Source organism: Polistes canadensis, unplaced genomic scaffold (assembly GCF_001313835.1).
Source record: "Polistes canadensis isolate GaletaPanama2010 unplaced genomic scaffold, ASM131383v1 scaffold_38, whole genome shotgun sequence".
Classification (NCBI taxonomy): Eukaryota; Metazoa; Arthropoda; class Insecta; order Hymenoptera; family Vespidae; genus Polistes; species Polistes canadensis.
Genome location: NW_014569585.1, coordinates 754,299 through 773,802, shown reverse-complemented (window position 1 = coordinate 773,802; position 19,504 = coordinate 754,299). Strand labels below are relative to the sequence as shown.

General features: G+C 28.3%; 7 protein-coding genes across 10 annotated transcripts; 4 read left to right on the top strand and 3 right to left on the bottom strand.

Moving 5' to 3' along the window:
- Positions 1-524: 524 nt before the first annotated feature.
- Positions 525-5,272, top strand: LOC106784631 (dyslexia-associated protein KIAA0319). 3 transcript variants are annotated; one of them, XM_014744383.1, is made up of 15 exons: positions 525-624; positions 743-1,000; positions 1,105-1,516; positions 1,584-1,753; positions 2,019-2,405; positions 2,502-3,101; positions 3,170-3,281; positions 3,356-3,504; positions 3,592-3,782; positions 3,857-3,956; positions 4,036-4,356; positions 4,433-4,534; positions 4,610-4,786; positions 4,859-5,007; positions 5,090-5,272. In XM_014744383.1, exons 3-14 carry the CDS (start codon positions 1,110-1,112, stop codon positions 4,978-4,980), a joined length of 2,838 nt encoding a protein of 945 aa, XP_014599869.1. In that variant the 5' UTR covers positions 525-624; positions 743-1,000; positions 1,105-1,109; the 3' UTR covers positions 4,981-5,007; positions 5,090-5,272. The 3 variants fall into 3 exon arrangements, with proteins under 3 accessions (XP_014599869.1, XP_014599870.1, XP_014599872.1); XM_014744384.1 differs by having other exon boundaries at positions 539-624; positions 746-1,000; XM_014744386.1 differs by having other exon boundaries at positions 547-624; positions 962-1,000.
- A 296-nt stretch (positions 5,273-5,568) lies between these two features.
- On the top strand, positions 5,569-7,944 carry LOC106784632 (tripartite motif-containing protein 45-like). Its single transcript, XM_014744387.1, has 5 exons — positions 5,569-6,496; positions 6,744-6,979; positions 7,086-7,303; positions 7,389-7,589; positions 7,682-7,944. Exons 1-5 carry the CDS (start codon positions 6,288-6,290, stop codon positions 7,898-7,900), a joined length of 1,083 nt encoding a protein of 360 aa, XP_014599873.1. The 5' UTR covers positions 5,569-6,287; the 3' UTR covers positions 7,901-7,944.
- Positions 7,945-8,079: 135 nt separating this feature from the next.
- LOC106784635 lies at positions 8,080-9,206 on the bottom strand. The gene is made up of 4 exons (XM_014744397.1): positions 9,188-9,206; positions 8,841-9,091; positions 8,619-8,747; positions 8,080-8,395 (listed from the first exon to the last, which is right to left on the bottom strand). Coding segments are annotated over exons 1-4 (513 nt in total). The 5' UTR covers positions 9,190-9,206; the 3' UTR covers positions 8,080-8,264.
- A 466-nt stretch (positions 9,207-9,672) lies between these two features.
- LOC106784623 (peflin) lies at positions 9,673-10,879 on the bottom strand. The gene is made up of 4 exons (XM_014744373.1): positions 10,639-10,879; positions 10,391-10,555; positions 10,029-10,307; positions 9,673-9,921 (listed from the first exon to the last, which is right to left on the bottom strand). Exons 2-4 carry the CDS (start codon positions 10,548-10,550, stop codon positions 9,827-9,829), a joined length of 534 nt encoding a protein of 177 aa, XP_014599859.1. The 5' UTR covers positions 10,551-10,555; positions 10,639-10,879; the 3' UTR covers positions 9,673-9,826.
- A 982-nt stretch (positions 10,880-11,861) lies between these two features.
- Positions 11,862-14,833, top strand: LOC106784693 (probable cleavage and polyadenylation specificity factor subunit 2). 2 transcript variants are annotated; one of them, XM_014744506.1, is made up of 10 exons: positions 11,862-12,010; positions 12,100-12,259; positions 12,328-12,679; positions 12,759-13,069; positions 13,149-13,408; positions 13,496-13,681; positions 13,764-14,133; positions 14,212-14,400; positions 14,486-14,623; positions 14,701-14,833. In XM_014744506.1, the coding sequence occupies exons 1-10, from the start codon at positions 11,862-11,864 to the stop codon at positions 14,791-14,793; spliced, it is 2,208 nt and encodes a 735-aa protein (XP_014599992.1). In that variant the 3' UTR covers positions 14,794-14,833. The 2 variants fall into 2 exon arrangements, with proteins under 2 accessions (XP_014599992.1, XP_014599993.1); XM_014744507.1 differs by having other exon boundaries at positions 11,936-12,010; positions 12,141-12,259.
- Positions 14,834-14,996: 163 nt separating this feature from the next.
- On the top strand, positions 14,997-17,168 carry LOC106784685. Its single transcript, XM_014744492.1, has 2 exons — positions 14,997-15,235; positions 15,316-17,168. The coding sequence occupies exon 2, from the start codon at positions 15,489-15,491 to the stop codon at positions 16,782-16,784; it is 1,296 nt and encodes a 431-aa protein (XP_014599978.1). The 5' UTR covers positions 14,997-15,235; positions 15,316-15,488; the 3' UTR covers positions 16,785-17,168.
- On the bottom strand, positions 16,998-19,491 carry LOC106784686 (NSFL1 cofactor p47). Its single transcript, XM_014744493.1, has 5 exons — positions 19,203-19,491; positions 18,425-18,863; positions 18,076-18,361; positions 17,789-17,992; positions 16,998-17,662 (listed from the first exon to the last, which is right to left on the bottom strand). The coding sequence occupies exons 1-5, from the start codon at positions 19,302-19,304 to the stop codon at positions 17,533-17,535; spliced, it is 1,161 nt and encodes a 386-aa protein (XP_014599979.1). The 5' UTR covers positions 19,305-19,491; the 3' UTR covers positions 16,998-17,532.
- Between the last annotated feature and the right edge of the window lie 13 nt (positions 19,492-19,504).

Below are 19,504 nucleotides of genomic sequence, written 5' to 3'. Positions count from 1 at the left end.
AGGTGACATCGTATGAAACGTCATCTTGTGGCGGTAAAATTGTTTTCATTTGAATCTTTTATTTAATTAAGTACTGATTTCTGTTTTTCTTTTTTTAATTTTTGTTTTTTTCAGTAATAAAAAATATTCTTCAGTTCTTGGAAGTATTTTGTTGTTTATTATAATGAAATTATTGTTATTTTATATCGATTAGTATTATTAAGGCGAGATCATATGAATATCATCTTGTGGCGGTTAAATTTTTTTAATTTGAATTTTTTATTTGATTAAATATTAATTATTTTTTTTGTTATACATACAATGTTGGTTTGCATAAAATCAGATTAATTAGTTTCTCTTAATTGTATATATTATAGTATTTAGGTTTTTTTGTTATAGATTTATGACATAAAAATATATTGATCTTAAATTGATTAATATATTTTTTAATTTAATTTTATTTCTTCGGACATTTTCAGATTTATTATCAAAGTTTGATTGTTGATTGACTAGTGTCGACACCTACATTTTACCTGAACACATGCGCACAATAGTATATGTAAGTAATGATGCAGGTGTTAATAAAAGAATATAAACGAAATTAAAATAGTATTGTTTATTGGAAACAAGCTTTTTGATTTCTATGTAAGTCAACAAATATCCAAATAATTAATCAAAAATGATGGAATCGATGTTATTAACCATTTAAATATCAAACCAGTATTCTATCAGTCATTAAAAACTTTTTCTTCCTTTAACTTAGCAGGAAGTATGATAATTACCCCTATAGTTGATTAGCTGCTGGTTGTGATAATAAAATGCTACTAATATATGATAAGCCTTATTCACCGTACACAGCTGCGAATTATTTTATAATAATGTCGCAGGGACGATTGGTCGGCTATTAGTGAACGCAGTTTATGTATAAACTGTTACATGTATTGTACGTTAAAACATCTAAGACTATAACTTTATTTTACAGTGAAATATTTATCGTTCTTCTGAAAAAATATAATATAAGGTAAGCGATAAGAATATATTGATTTTTATAGTCACCAGAATTGATTACAATGTATAAAACTGATAAATCAATTTTGATTAAATTTTTCCTTTCGTTGATTACAGTTAAAATGTTTTGTATTTATTACTTGGGACTCTACTTATTCTTATTTGGAGCTTGCATTGGACATTATTCAGACTGGGATGGAAAATGGCAAATGTGTTCGAGCTTATATCCCCATGCATTTACCAAATATTTACCTCGTGGAAATTTATCTTTAAACATTTTCACTGCATGGTCTGGTGTAACAGATATTGAACGTTGCGTCACTACGTGCTGTAGCGAGTTACATTGTAATGTTGCTCTTATGCATAATGACACGTGTTATCACGTGAAATGCAGTAATTCCGAAATGTGTATGCCATTATATAGACCTAATTTACCTAATGAAAATCCACCTAGCATGGTTTTGGTCAAACCGGTTAAAGTTAATGAAATGTGGAGCGAACTGTTGAGTCAAGCTAATGATGAAACTAGGTAAATATTTTATGTATTTGAAGATATTCTTTTACGAGTTACTAAAATTTTTATATAATTTTTATAGACCATTATTAATGGAAAACATTGATGATAACCGCATCGTATTTGATACAGATACCATTAGTTGCATATATCAATCTGAATGTGCACCTAACGAAATTTGTATCAGACATGAAGAAAAAGATGATGTCAGCGTTTGTCGATGCAATTTTGGATTCAAAAGAAATATTGCTGGTATTCATAGCATTTAATTTTTTTTATATATAAATGCATATTTAATTTAATTTACAGAAACGCGGGTTTCTAAGTCTATCACTTGAGCGCCGGCCCCGTGAAAACATGGATCTCTGATCTATTCAGTGATCAGAAACAAGCGAATAAGGCTGGCGTTTGGGATTTAAGTAGCCGATACATTGCCGGCGCTCAGGCTTTAAATGTCTCTTAGGTCGCCGGTTGTCAATATATTAAGAATTTTCTAATGATATATTTCAAATTACAGGTACTTGCGTGGTAATAAATGAAATAGAAAATGCGGAACTTGGTGTTACTCCTCAAATGAGTGCTCAAATTTCAAAAGGTACAACTACATCCGTGAAACCTACCTTAAAAGAATTATTAGTATCTGCAGTTTCTAAAGAAGTACGCTTGCCAGAAAACGAAGTAACATTATCGGCATACACTATGCCTGCCGAACAAGGCAATGAACATTATAATTATGCTTGGAGTTTACTTAGTCAACCAGAAGGTCATACAGGAACAATGATCGATCAAAACCGTATAACTGTTAAATTGAGTAATTTGTCGGAAGGCTTATATAGATTTAAAGTAGCTGTAAGTAACCCAAATGCTTATGGAGAAGCCTACGCTAATGTCAGTGTTTTACCACGTAAGTTATTCTATCAGATATTTTATTAGATACTTTGTAAAACTTACAAAATCTTTTAAATTAAAATAATTATCATTTTTAATTTAAAAATACTAGCTAAGAGAATAAACCAAGCACCGATTGCTATAATTTCACCTGCCTCGCAAGTCGTTAAATTGCCTAATACAGGAGCTGTATTGGATGGATCAACGAGTAAAGACGACGATCACATAATTTCTTATCATTGGGAACTGCAGCAAGGTCCTATTGGATATCAGCCTAATTTAGTTGATACTCCTACTTTACAATTAGATAATCTTATAGCTGGAAACTATACTTTTAAACTAACAGTTGAAGACTCTGATCATGTCACAAATTCTACTAAAGCTAATATAACTGTTTTAAAAGTAATCGATTATCCGCCGAGTGCTAACGCAGGACAAGATGTTATAATTTATTTACCTCAAAATACATTGATACTTAATGGAAACTTAAGTACAGACGATAGAGGAATAGCAAGCTGGGAATGGACAAAAAGTCCTTCTGATCAAAACAAAGCTGTAGACATGCAATTTACCAGAACCCCTTACTTACATTTATCAAACTTAGTTGAAGGAATGTATACTTTTGTTCTCAAAGTAACCGACGATTCTGGCCAGTCTTCTTCAGCCGAAGTTCATGTTTTTGTGAAGCCTCCTACAAATAAACCACCAAAAGGTTAATTAACATTATAATTAGGTGTTATTTCATTTAATAATAATTTTTTAACGATTGTTTCCCTATAGCTAATGCTGGAGAGAATATAACCATTGCATTGCCAGAGACACGAACAGTATTAGATGGTAGAAAGAGCAAAGACGATATCAAAATAGTTTTTTATCATTGGAAACAAATGAGGTAAAATTATTTATATTACATATTTAATATATTTTATATTCTATGTCACTGCTAACGTATTCCTATAACTATAGTGGTCCCAGCATAGTTGATTTTTCTGCAGTAAATGAATCTATTACAAATGTAACTAAATTAACTAAAGGAGATTATCTATTCAAGCTAACAGTTATTGATGACAATGGAAATAAAGATTCTGATACGGTTGCTGTTAAAGTAACACAAAGTACGTATTCTATTTTCATTTAAACATTAACTCCTTGTACTATTTATGTTAAAATAATATTCATCTAAAATTGTTTATTTTCAAAAGATAAAAATGCAGCACCTAAAGCAAATGCTGGTGGTGATCAAATTATAATAGCTCCTATTGTTGCCTTGATCCTTAACGGTTCTCAATCTTCTGATGATTTACGTATCGGGCAATGGTTATGGACAAGAGAACCATCTAGTCTCGCGGTTGGTACTATAATTGAAGGAACAGATAAATCACCAATATTAATGGTAATCATTTATTTTTTTTATAATAGAATAACATTACGAATTAATATAAATAATTATTCTTTTAATGATAATAGTTAACGGATATCGTGCCTGGCAGATATCTTTTTAAACTGAAAGTAACAGATGAACAAGGATTAAGTAACGAAGATACTGTATCTGTTATTGTAAAACCAGGCAAGCAATATTCTGAATTAAAATAGCATTGAAACAAAATGTATAGGTGTTCCTAATTAACGTATTAATTAATTTACAGATCCTCAATTGTTGCATTTGGTAGAATTGACATTAAATATAGGCGCTAATGTATTAACAGAATCACAAAAAAATTCTCTTGTTGTAAAACTGCAAATGTTGCTGCGAGATGAAGCTACCATCGTCGTACGGAATTTAAGAGCCGAACCGCGTACAGGAAAAGCAGTATTAATATTTTACGTAGAAAAAAAAGGCGGCAAAGAAATGATGTCTGGTCCAGAGGTAGTAAAAAGATTGAAACAGAAACTCAAGCAAGATTCTGGTTTGTTACAATTGTCTGTAGCAAATATTGATACCGCTTTGTGTCAAAATAATTGCTCAGGTAATTTTCATAGATATAATATAACTATGATAACATTAGCATAATTAGAAAGATAATAAATATTTATTTAAATAAGGTCATGGGGTGTGTGATCAGGAAACACGACAATGTATGTGCGAAGCATTTTGGATGCAAAATTTAATCCAAAAATATTTCGGTAATGGAGAATCAAATTGCGGTACGTTAATATTTTGAATTAATCAATATAATTAATTTGTTTACTTATTAACAATGTTCCAATTGTATATTTTAGATTGGAGTATTTTATATGTATTAATAGCCCTATTATCCTTGGTTGTTTGTTGGGTTGGACTTGTTTGGGGACTTATCTGCATGTGTCAAAGAATCTGCACTAGTAAGAGAAGAATATTACGTCCAAAGAAAAAGCTAGCACGTTATTCTCTTCTTCAACCGGAACCAGAAGATGATGGTATACTCTTTGTGTATTAATATGCAGTGTAAAATGTTCAATTGTTACAACTAATTAAAATTGATTTCACAGTTCCACATACTAAAATGGTATTGTCAGATTCGGATGCTGATTCTTATGACGTCTTATTTGAACACTGTAAGACAAGAAGTAATAGTCACATGAGAAATGGTAAAGCTCGTAATGGTTTGTGAAAGTAAAAACGGAAATGAAAATTTAAGGTAATTCATTAAAAATCAAATATGATTCTTTTTTTATACATAGAATAATGTATCCTGATATTATGTATATTTTATGTTCCAGTGTTATTACATTCACAAAATCATACTGAAATAAGTAACGCACATGTGTGTACATTTGGCCAAACATACAGTACTAGTCAGTTATGGGGCTGTAATTTACACTAAGTACCTTAAAATAATGAAACAAAAAAAGTAACATCATCTTTAAAGCTAAAACTTGTAAAAAAAAAAAGGACCGAACAAAGTAGATAATGTTTAAATATAAAAGTATTACGATTATATCTCTTCATTGCACTTAAATGATTGATTTCATTATAAATTAGTGCAATATTACTATACAGGGTGCGATAAACGTCGTTTTCTCTTACATAAATCAAGTCAAAAAAAGATCTCGAAGGGGAGACCTTTGGAATTGTTTAGTATTATTTTGAAGAAATCAATTTTGATCTTATTCTATATTCTTTACGCTTTTTAAAAAGAAATTTTTGATTACGTATTCGTTAGCAGTTTAATTGCTAGTTATTTATAAACTGTAATTATTAGCAATGTTATAAAGGAACGCTAAAAAAATTTTGAAAGTTTCTATAAATTACACAATTACGGCCTTGAAGAATTATATTTAAATTAATATAGTAATATATATAATATAATTACTTCTAATCTGTAAACGATTTGTATGTATACTATTTACTCCTCTATATTTACATCGCCAATCTTATTTTTACACGTATATGAACATTGAATAAAATCTATTATTCACAGTGCGCGTTGCAAAGAAATTTTATTAAATGTCAAATTTATTTAAAAAAATAAACAAATCAATTTAGATTAGCAGTAATTCATTACTGCTAAATTTCATTATCAATTCATTCCTTTTTTTTTTGATAGTATATATGTAGATGTTAAAATATGTAATAAAAAACTACGACAATGTTTCCTATATGTTTATTTTATAAAATATAAATATAATCCAAACAAATAGAAGATATCTATTTTCTATTTCGCTCACGAAATACTATAATCTACTTCAGGCTGTTCATCACCCAGGCAGAAAAATGTCTAAACCAGCGTGAACAACCTTAAATGTTATTTTTAACCAGATACATTCTCTACTGAAGTTGAGAAGAGTAGTCTGTAAGACATTCCTACTGCAGTAAAGCAACGTATCGAATTTATTCTAAATTAATTTTTAAAAATAATAATGTGATTCAAAAAAAGATGAATTAATTCTATTATCTAAAATAATAAATAATAAATCAATGGAATTCATGGAATTAGTGAACTGTTCTGTTAAAAATCAATTGGAAAAGAATTGTTTTGGTAATGGAAAAACGATCGAAGAAGAAATCGAAAGTAATACATTAAATAATAATAATGAAAACGTCACTTATTTTACCGATAAGAAAAAATATAGGAATAATCAATCAATTATTACGATAGAACCAAAACGCATAAGCGCTGATGCAAGGTAACACGATATAAATTTATAAATAAATTTAGATCATATTGTTAATTTATGAACAATACAAAATATATAAATAAAAACACGTAATCTGTCTTATTTAATATAGCTATAAATAAATAAAAATCTAGACTCTCTCTCTCTCTCTCTTTCTCTCTCTCTCTCTCTCTCTCTCTCTCTCTCTCTTTCTCTCTCTCTCTTTCTCTTTCTCTCTCTCTTCGTGTTATAAAATTAACAATGATTGTATTTCAAGAAATGGATTGAGGTGGAGTATGGAACAAAAAATAGGCTCGCTTTCCTACAAGTTTTCGGATAATGGAAATTTAAACAGTGAATGTAATAAAGAAAATAAAATGCAAATAATTCCAAATATTCATGAAAATAAAGATTTCTTATGTTCAAGATGTGGTAAAAAAATGCGAGAACCTAGACTTCTTCCTTGCTTGCATGCCATGTGTTCTCCTTGCGTCTTTGACTTAATCGAAAAAGGTAAGAGAAATTAGTCATGCAATATCTCATTAAATATATTCTACCAAAGCGAATGATGATTTGTATAATCCTTAATGGAAATTATACTTTATAATTTGGTTTGCAGCTAATAATGTTGACTCAAGTAAGTTGCAGAAGAATAATAACATTAATCCGGTGTGTAATATTTATGAAAGATGTCCCTTGTGTAATTTTTGTCTATCAAACACTTATTTTATAATTCCACCTCCGCATTATCCATTACAACATAGGCTTGTCGTGGATGCTATGCGTCGTAAATTGGCTGATAGGATACTCTGTGATACTTGTCCAGATGAAGTAGTTGTAAGCATGCTTCCAATTGACATAATACTGCTAATGAAATATATTTAATATATAAAGTTAATTAATTTTGAGATGATAACTATAGGCAATTGTACAATGTTGCGCGTGTTTACGCAACTTTTGTTCTGATTGTGGTAACGAGCACGAAGAACAAACAAGAATGGAATTAAAACAAGGCAAACATATAGTAAAACCTCTCTGGGAAGCAACGAGAATACGTCGCACTATACTTTGTCAAATACATCCCTCAAATGCATTGCGATATTATTGCAATGCATGCCAACAGGTTTTATATATCATTTTATTCTATATAAAAAAGAAATATATTTATTTATATTTTTTTAGAAATATCGAATACTCTAAACATTATATTTCTAGATATGTTGCAAAGAGTGTATCTGGAGTATAGAACACAGAGGACATGCTAGCGAAAATGCTATTGGTGCTGGAAGAAGAGCCGCCGCGTATTTAACAACAATGCTTGAAAGAGCAAAAACACTTTTAAATTCTTTACTCATATGTTACAGCGAAGATGTATTTTCCAATGATATATTTAATGAGCAAGAACATTTCATTGATCAATGGTACGTTAAATAACAATTGTACATACATTCCTTGTATCATAAACAAATGTGTTTATGATATTTATTTTTATATATAATAATTAAAATATATTTGATAAATTGTCATGTGATTTAAACGATGGGATGAAAAAATATCATTGTTAATTATAAGACTGTCATTTGAGGTACAGTTATGCAATGTCCTAGCTTTTAGTACTTGCAAATTGTTATGAATAACAATTATATATGTATATATGTAAATTTATAATGAAAATAATATGTATTTATACACTTACATATAAAACATAGATAATAATAATTAATGTAATAATATTATCTATCAGAAGTACTCGCAGCTAATATCTTCAACCAAATATCGACAGGACATACAGTAAGTATTACAGTAAAAACTGGTATTTATATCTTCGAGTTATTAAACAACATCCATCTCGTAAAAGTGATCCACAGCAAGACCAATGATTAGAACCAGGGTGACCAACATGTCCATGTCCACATCCATGATATCCACCTTTTATTAAATCATCTTTTTATATATTATTTATCATAACACAATATTAACACGTTAAGTATCGAGCCTTTTTTATTAAACTTTTCATTTAGGCCATGATAATTTGTCAGCTGTACAAATACATGCCTGATCACAAAATATATTATTAACTACTATTGACCCATATGGCACTTAACGTGTTAATTACATATAGATTAATTTGTATGTATAGATTAATTTGTACCAGGAATTTTTCCTCCACAGGCACAGACAATATCTTTTTTTCCACCACTCGAACAAAATGTACAGCAATGGTAAATACCGTCGTGTCTTTGATTCAATAGAAATAATTTGTTCTCATTATAGCCAATATCTATAAAAAATTATTGTAATTTTTCCAATCATTTTCTATTCCTTCTATTATTCATTATTTGTTTATTTTTATTATAAAATAGAAATAGATTACCATTTTGTTTGTTTTCCGAAGAGTCTGGGACACCTAAAAATTTCAATCTTCTTGCAATGACATTAACGAGACTCAATATTTCAATTTCTGAGCTATCCACAAATAATTCATTAATAAAAGATATAGCGTCTAAGATATGTCGAGCCCTCCAGAGTCTAGCGTATTCCTGTATTCTCTTCCGAGCTTGTTTTGTCCATATAGATACATGATTTTGTGAGTCTGATTCATACTTTATTGGATCTTCAGAATACCTAAATAGAAAATCTTATATTATACTTAAATAAATATATTAATTACATAAGTTTAGCAAATAAATGATTAAATTGTCATGTGATATCTCAATCTACATTTTATGATTAATTTGATGTTGTCATTTGAGGTACTATTTTTAAAATTCATTCTAAAAGTTACAGGATTCAATTATTACATATATAATATACACTAATTAAATATTATATACAAAAATTGTTTTTGGTGAAAATTTCATTACTTAGAATATTAACAGAAGTATAATTCGAAGGACAATCAGAAACCGTATTAACAAAACACCACGTTTGATAAAACTTCTAATTAAATATTAATAAATAAAGCTAATTATAAATAATGCACTTGTACCAGTAAATTTTATTAATTTTAATCAAAATGTAAAACACTCAAGATGGTGTGTAGATCTCAAGAATAAAATGTAATATTAATTAAAAATATCTCTTATAGGTGGCACTAGGTTAAGAAAACAATATGAAGCTAGATGTTCCCCACGAAATTTAAATTTACAAATTAGTATGTAACATTAGTATGTATTACATTTTTGTCTAGATTTATTAAAATAATGTAATATTAATAATTTAATAATATAGAGTTTATTATTATAATATAGAATAACTAAGATAAATAATGGAAAGAGTAAATTATTAATAATCATTATTAATGATCCATGCTTAAAATTAATTAAATATAATTAGCATTAATCAAAGTTAATAAAATATTTAGTTAAAGCTACAATCAAAAGCTATCATCAAGAAATCTTCAAATCCAATGGAAATAGTTCCTGTTCTATCCGTATCTCTACTTTTGAACGCACCTGTAAGACAACGATTACTAAAATAATCATTTTATGACTACAATATTTACTGATAATTTTATAAAAATGTATATTTTTGTCAACAGCTGATACAATAATTCTTTTACCTGTAAACTTTTCTAGTTGAATACAAAAAACAATAAATTGATCGACACTCATACTTTGACCGTTAATGGGATCACATTTCTTAATAAGAAATTGAGCAAATGTAGGACTAACTTTATAACCCATTTTTTCTAATACCGCATTTAATTCATATTCCTGTATACTTCCAGACTGGTCGAGATCAATATTACGTAGAAAATCAATCCAAGAATTGATATATTTAAATACCTCTTGAAATTCTTGTAAATCTAAAAAACCACTTTGTTTTTTACCAAACATACCTGCAATATGATATAAAAAATGATTATCAATTACTGTACCAAGTATTTTAATACACTTTAAGTATATATTATTTTTTACTCACTGATCATCAGTCTACAAGCTGATTCTGAAAAAGTTCCACCTTTTCCATTAGCTAAAGCCGCTTTTAATTCAGTTGCTGAAATTTGACCACTTCCATCTCTATCAACTAAGACAAACCATTGTTGCACCTCTGGTCTTATTAAACCTTCTGGTTCATACATTTTGCCTATAAATTAAAAAATGATCTATGAACCGTAAGAAATTGTTTAAAGTTTAAATATCGAAATGATTGTTCAGCAATGAACTTACGATACGTCTTTACTGGATTATACTGACTTCAAATTATATTCCTTTTATGCTTTAATTACAGATCAGATGATGACAATAAAAAGAAATATAATTACTGTCACGCACTTATTAATTGCAACATTGATGAATGCTTTGAAAAAAGTACCTGCTGCAGCGTCACATACAACAATACATTACGCATGTAAAATAAACTACATATAGATTTTACTAAACTAATGCACCAAATGTAGACCAATTAACCTTGAAAATACGCGCGGGAAAATCTTGAAAAACAAATTAAGAAGGTCACTGAATGATTGCATAAAAACTAATTACAAACTTCAAATTTTTATTTAACTAAAAATATTTTTATTAACAAATATTATATTTAACATATAAACAATTAAAATCTTTGTTAATACAATCTTATGTTTTATGTATAATCTCTGCGTAGATTCTGGCCGCGATTTACATGAAAAATTTTAGAGAAAGCATTTGTCAATTGTAATTCAAATATATTTTTAATGATTAATTATTATTTTTAAACATTTCTAAACCTATATATATATCTTCTTCTTCTTCTTCCTCTTTTTATTAGAGCTTTGTCCTGTTATAATAGCTTTTTTTTTATTGCTACTTCTATATATATATATAAATTAAACATTTATATTTATTTACATATCTTTTTAATAATTTTCTCACGTATAAATGTAACATAGGAATGTTTAGTTAAGATCATAGAGAAGTATAACTTACATTTTTTTTTTTATTAATAAGAGAAAATACAATCAATTTTCAGCGAGAATTATAGGTAATTTATGCTAACGTGATACACAACATGAATTATAAATACAAGAGACGTTACAATGATAAGTGTAATCATACATCACTCTATTAGGATAATAAAATTATTAATTAGCCAAATCTTGTTTTTAAATCGGAAGGAAAGAATCATTTTAGTCTACGTACTAAATTAGTATTTTCTAGCAAATTTTTTGTTAGAAGGTTTGAATGTTTGGCTGAACGGGAGTTGTAGCATTCACTGAAGTTTGCAATTTCTTCTTTTATTGTATTATGTTAGATTTTTATGACTTATTTCATTGGTTACATACCAGAGGGCGTTGCAAATGTTCCGTAGTGTTTTGGATTGGAATAACCTACAAATTGAAAATTTGTTTTGATGAGAAAATTATTAAATTTTAGAATAAATTTCAATCAAGAAATAATTTAAACAGAGAATCAAAATGACGTCAATAATAAAACTTCATGCTATATCCGGAGCAATGGATGAGTCTCCGCCTTGTTACATATTGCAAGTCGATGAATTAAGAATCTTACTCGATTGTGGATGGGATGAAAATTTTGATCAAGATTTTATAAAAGAATTAAAAAGGTAAATAATTCATTTATATTTGAGATTAATATTAATATTACCTTTTTTTCTTATCTAAAACATTTAATTTGTTTACGTTGATTCTTTAGACATGTTAATCAAATAGATGCAGTTTTACTTTCATATCCAGATCCATTGCATTTAGGCGCATTGCCATATTTAGTTGGAAAATGCGGTTTGAATTGTCCTATTTATGCGACTATACCTGTTTACAAAATGGGACAAATGTTTATGTACGACATGTATCAGGTAATATCTTTTTATTAAAATATATTTAAATATTGGTTCATTTTATACAATATTAAATTCTTTTTTAGTCTCGTCATAACATGGAAGACTTTGATTTATTTACTTTGGACGATGTAGACGCTGCATTTGATAAAATAGTGCAATTGAAATATAATCAAAGCATATCAATGAAAGGTAAAGGCTATGGTGTTACTTTAACGCCTTTACCTGCAGGACACATGATCGGTGGAACGATATGGAAGATAGTTAAAGTAGGAGAAGAAGATATAATATATGCCGTTGATTTCAATCATAAGAAAGAACGTCATTTAAATGGATGCGAATTGGAAAGATTACAAAGACCATCGTTGCTCATAACAGATGCATTTAATGCCACGTATCAACAAGCAAGACGTAGAACTAGAGATGAAAAATTAATGAGTATGTTGCTATTAATACAATAATGGATTCCTTCTTAATGTTATTGATATTTATTTAGTAATTTATTTTTTGTTCTAAGCAAATATTTTACAAACTTTAAGAGGTGGCGGCAATGTTCTTGTTAGTGTGGATACAGCTGGACGAGTGTTAGAACTGGCACACATGTTAGATCAATTATGGCGCAATAAAGAATCTGGACTACTTGCTTATTCATTGGCACTTTTGAACAATGTCAGTTACAATGTAGTCGAGTTCGCTAAATCGCAAATTGAATGGATGAGTGACAAACTGATGAGGAGTTTCGAAGGGGCTAGAAATAATCCGTTTCAATTTAAGCATTTACAACTTTGTCATAGTATGGCTGAGTTAACTCAAGTTCCAAGTCCAAAAGTACAAAACAATCAAATATTTTTCTTTTAAAAAAATAATAAATAGCTTAAAATTATATTCATTACAAAATGAATTTTAGGTCGTACTTGCAAGTACTCCGGATATGGAATGCGGTTTCTCGCGAGAACTTTTTCTTCAGTGGTGTACTAATCCACAGAACAGCATTATAATAACAAGTAGAACATCTCCTGGAACACTCGCTAGAGATTTAGTAGAAAAGGGAGGAAACAGAAATATTTCTTTAGAAGTTAAAAAGCGTATTAAATTGGAAGGTATAGAATTAGAAGAATATTTAAAAAAAGAGAAATTAAGGCAAGAACAAATGAAACAAGAACAAATGTACGTTTAATATTGAATATATTATCTCTAATATTTATTACGAAATAATAACTTTTCTTTTTTAACTTTGAGAAATTTTTATCTCAGGGAAACTGCAGATGTTAGCTCGGAGTCTGAAGATGAAATAGAAGTAGGGAGTGGAAGAGGGAAACACGATTTGTTGGTAAAACAAGAGAGTAAGCCTGGTTTTTTTAAACAGAATAAAAAACAACATCCTATGTTTCCATTTATTGAAGAAAAAATTAAGATAGACGAATACGGTGAAATTATAAGGTAAAATGTTTCTGTTCGAATTTATGTTAAAAATTCTTTTAAACAATTTTATTACAATAATAAATTATTTCTTATATATCAGACCAGAAGATTATAAGATAGCAGAGACCATACCAGAAGTAGAAGATAATAAAGAAAATGTAGAGACAAAACAAGAAGAAACCATACATCACCCAGAAATACCTACCGATATTCCAACAAAATGCATGCAAGTTATGCGTACAATGACAGTCAATGCATCTGTTACATACATCGATTTTGAAGGAAGATCGGATGGGGAATCTCTACAAAAGATTTTAGCACAATTAAGGCCACGACGGGTCGTTCTTGTTAGGGGATCTAAAAAAGATACGGAAATATTAGCGCAACAAGCTCAAAGCGCCGGTGCACGCGTTTTTACACCTGCAAGAGGAGAAACGTTAGACGCTACGACTGAAACTCATATATATCAAGTAAAATTGAATATATGATAATAATTATAATAAAATCATTTATTGATATATTAAAATAATTTTTTCTTTTCCAATCAGGTTCGTTTAACGGATGCTTTAGTAAGTGGATTAAATTTTTCAAAAGGGAAAGGTGATTCAGAGGTTGCGTGGGTAGATGCCATGATTGCAGCTCGTGATCCAGTTTGTCGAGATGCTGTAGCTGAAAACGGTCAAATAGGAGAAAATAGCGATAAAATACTTACGCTTGAACCGTTATTGCTAAACGAGGTATAAGATTAAATAACTACGATTAGACATATAGGTAAATCTATATCAAAATACATTATAATACATATTATAATATAATATCTAGGTTCCTGGACATCAAACTACATTTATAAATGAACTTAAACTATCTGACTTTAAGCAAGTTTTAAATAGGAGTAACATTCCATCAGAATTTAGTGGAGGAGTTTTATGGTGTTGTAACAATACTATCGCTGTCAGAAGGGTTTGTGTTTAGAATTAATTTTTTTTATATAAAATTATAAACACATTTATGCTAATAATTACATCATTTTTCTCCAGCACGAAGCAGGAAAAGTTATATTAGAAGGTTGTATTTCCGAGGAGTATTATAAAGTACGTGAATTGCTATATGAGCAATATGCAATTGTATAGATATGATTTATGTAAATAAAATAAATTATTATATAAAATATTTATGCTAATAAACATTATATGTTTTTTACCTTAATTATTTCTTACGAATATTTTCTTTCAAAGTATACAAATTCTTTTTATAATATATAAATGTATTTGTTGAAAATTAAATTATACAATGTAGATTGATTAATATTCAAATTTGAGAATATTGTGCTGCTACTATTGGTTAACTGTCAACTAATCATGAAAGAGATTCATATAAAAAACAAAATGTTTATAAAAAATTTATTAAAAATATAATACAAAGAAAATGTGATAAATAATAGATTAAAAAATATTTATAGCAATCTTCTTCAAATTTAAATATGTTTGCTATACCAAATTTTAGTTCTCAACCAAAATCAAATTCAGTGAATATTACAGATTTGTAAATAGAAACAAAAATAGAAAATTAAAGGTAAATAAAAATCAAATTTCATAAGTATGATGATTAAAATAAATTTGCTAAATAAAAATGTTATTATATTATAATTTTAGCAAATAAAAAATCATTTGCTGGAGTGTTGTTTGGACATAACCTCTAATTACTATGAGAGACAATGTCCGCAAGTAAATATAACCTCGCAACAATAAAAATCGAGTATAAATAATTAATTTTGGGACTAATTTTAATTAAAAAAAGGATCATTAATTATAAACAAAATAGTAAAATGAGAAAATATTATCAAGCTACGTTAGTTGTAGTGGCCGTTGTAAGTTTAGTATCACTATTGTTCTATAGACACGAATATAATAGATTAAGATACGTTCTAGAAGTTTTTAATTATTTTGGTAATCCAAATCAAAAAGCTATTAGCACAAATTGCATAAACAATAATGTATCGTTTATAGAACATAATATAAAATTAGATGAACCTTCTTCGTCGTGGCAAAGGTTGAACGATGATTTATATGTGTATTCTGCATACAATTTAGGAAATAACAAAGTTCATGCAATAAGTTTTAGTAAAAGAAGTGCTGTATCTAATTTACAATGTATTATATATTTTGAGCACGAAACAAAACCATTTGTCGGTAATTATAAGTATATTGTAATCAATAGCACTCCATATTTTGAAAATGAAGGAGAAAAAGCAGAATACAATGGTTATTATTTAATTTGTGCATATAAGGAAAACAAATTACCCGTTGGAGTATCGTTTTTAACAGAATTTGATAAAGATAGTACCAATGTTCCTATCTTCTCCGTTGCGACGCAACCACGATATTTAAATGGCAATAGTATAACAGTCTGCATAATACCACCATTGTTAAAACCTATGCATGAAATTGATATGATCACTTTTATAAGTTTTCACGAATTAATAGGCGTTAATAATTTCATAGCGTATGATTTTGGTATCGTTAATACGTTGAATAATCGTTTTAAGGAATTATCTGCAATATATATTCCCCAATCAAATTTTACATACACAACAGTACCATGGAATTTTCCTTTCAGTAGACTCGATACTAATATTATGAAAGATATTATAGAAGCTGATTGTTTGCATCGTACGTACAATAAAATGATGTATATTTCTATTTTATCCTGGCAAGAATATATAGCATTAAATTACCATCGTTCACTTGTAGATTTATTAGCAGATTACAGTGCATCCAAATTGTTAGCAGATCGTTACAAATTAAATATTTTGACTTTTTGTACAAAAGAATTAGATAATAATCCATCCGCAAACTTTACATTAATCATGTATAGAAAACTACAATTTGATACAGATGTTACGGGTCATTATCCTATTTTCATATCAAAACCGCACGAAGTATTATCCAAAAATAATGTTTATACTCAAAAAATGGCTAAAGATTTGATTCTTGTACATAATTACAAAATTTGTAACGACGTTAAAACGATTCAAAAAGTTAACGTCTTTAATACTTCCATCCCAAGATTTTCTAAGGATATAAGAAATTCGCCAATTTTTACAAGACTTATTAGCCATTAGATGAACAACTGAGTAAAATTTAAACAATATTTTTTTATCTGCATGTGTTTTTGTTACTTTATCAATTTTATTTTTATTTTTTTTTTATTAGACTCGTATCAACTCTTTTGTCATTAAAAATGTACATTTAATTATTAAATAATCTTTCTAGTTACAAATGTTCTTAATAGTATTTTTAGGTATCTTGATATTGCTATACGAATTATGAACATCTGGTATAAAAAGTATGTATTCATTTAAACAATTACAATTTATAATCGAACAAATATCTTATAACGTAAATTTTGTTACAATGTAGATCCAATTGAAGTGTAAAGCATGTTATAAATATGTACCATAATTGTATAAAGTTTGACGTTTATAAATATATGTTTATAAGAAGATAAATTTTACGCAAATTTATATTTCTTATTTTAATTGGACACTGTATATACGTATGTTATAATGAATGCTTCTTACAATTCCTTTTTCTTTGTTAATTTTTTGTTATATAAAACTATGTATAATACGGCATGAAATTTCTATGGTATATTAAATTATTTTATTATAATGATATCTTTATAATAACTTTATAATGATATCATGTTTTAGAAGCAAGATCAATTTACTTCACTATTTTTTATAAATTAATATATGAAGAAATGTTTGTTTTTATTATTTTGGTGAATTTTTTCATTAATATATTTTTTTTTCCCATCTAGTTATTATTACATATTCTGAATTTGATTAACTAGAATCATAAGAAAGCTTATTTTAGTCGTTGCATTATAGTTGCATTTTTTAAACCTGTTTCTTCTATTGTTTTATCCTCCGCTAATTCCTTAGTTGGATACATAGTTAATAAACTGAAGTCTCTTATGGCATATTGAGGTCTCATACTGAAAAAATGGAATAGTAAAAGAAAATATGTTTTTTTTTTAAATAGAACTGCAAAATTTAAATATATATTAAATATTAAATATAAAATGCTCTATCAGTCATATATATGTAACATTAAAGGATACGTTGTTATATATCTTCTGAGGTCACTTATGGTATGAGATAAATTAAATTGCGCTCGTACACTGCTCCCATCGGCAAGTCGAATTTGTATTGTAGTGACTGGTTTAGTTGCGTCTAAATTTAATTGTTTTTTTGCTTGAGATTCGTTAGCTGCTTGATCAGCTGGGTCTGTTGGAATTGTCATACCAACAGTAGCTGGAGATGGACTGTAAACATTTAATGTAACATAGATTTTATTGTACTATTAAATAATAGTGCTACATTAATTATTAAAAGAAATGTATGATACCTTCCCAACATATGTCCTTTCCCAGTAAAAGCTTTAACCTTAGTTTTGGGAGGAACATATTCTTCGTGACGATGATCCTCCATGTCTAATCGTAATTCTGCGTCTTGAACTTCTTGTCGAATTTCTGCAGGAATTTCTCCTCGTTTTATAGCAGCTAAAAATTCTCTATTTCCTGGATCACTGTATGGTCGAATTTCATGATCGTTTATAGTAAAACCATCGCGCCATAATTTCAAAGTAATAAGACCAGCATTAGATTGTTGATTGGACTGTGCTCCTGATACAACTGAAAATACATTAATTAATATTTTATTAATAATGGAAGAGATAAAATATTATTTGTGTATACCTTCTGTATCTGAACTAGTTTGTCCTAATTTATAACCGGTACCACTGAACGTATTTGGTCTTTGTTGTCCACTAGTTCTAGGTTCTATAGAAATAGATTGTTCTTGACACGATTTAAACATATCGCTTATGATATCATTCTTTTTTCCTGGACCAAGTACCTGCTGACCACTGTGTTCAGATCCACCAGCATAGAAGGCTTGTCCTTCTTCTTCTTCCGAACTACTATCCTTATTTCGCAAATCGCTTATCGTACCAAATTTAGGTTTTGCTTTTGATTTATTTTTATTTCCTGCATTTTGATCCATTGAGTCATTTTTTTTTTGTTTTGCTGTACTTTTAGAATTATCTCCTATATTATCGTCTTGTAATCCAAGTGCGACGTATTCATTTACCAATGAAGGAGGTTCATCAGTTTCAAAGAAGCTTGCAAGTGCAACCTGTAATCATATTAAACAATATTACACAATTCTTTATTTAACTATTGCTGTAAACTAAAGAATCATATTACATATATTTAAATATTAATAAAAGTATCTTTATAGAATCATTTTCTTAATATAATTAATAATAATTGTCAATTAAAAATAATAAAGAATAAACATCTATAAAATTACTTCTTTTCATAATTGATTCTATGAATTGAAATAATACTGAAGGTAAAAAAATTGAAGGTTATATGAAATTATAGTAGATACATTTGCGACATAATATGACATATTATAATGAATTATAAATAATATAAGATTATAAATATAAAAAAAAATGTGCAATCTCACTTCTAACTGCCAAGCGGATGACTCAAGGTAAAATTGTGCTCTTTCTGAATCAACACCAGTTACATCTGTAAATTGCGAAAGCAACTCATCGCGGTTCGACATGATATCCAATTATTAAATCACTAACACAATCTATTAATGCTTTGTTTTATTTCGATCGATGTATCTTTGTTTTATTCTGTTCTATGAACTCTTAAACCCAACAGAATTTCTCTCTCAACCTTAAACTGCTACTGTCATTCCTTCATCAAGGAATGGCGAACCGGATGTTACCATGTGAACCAAATCCGCGAAATATTTGA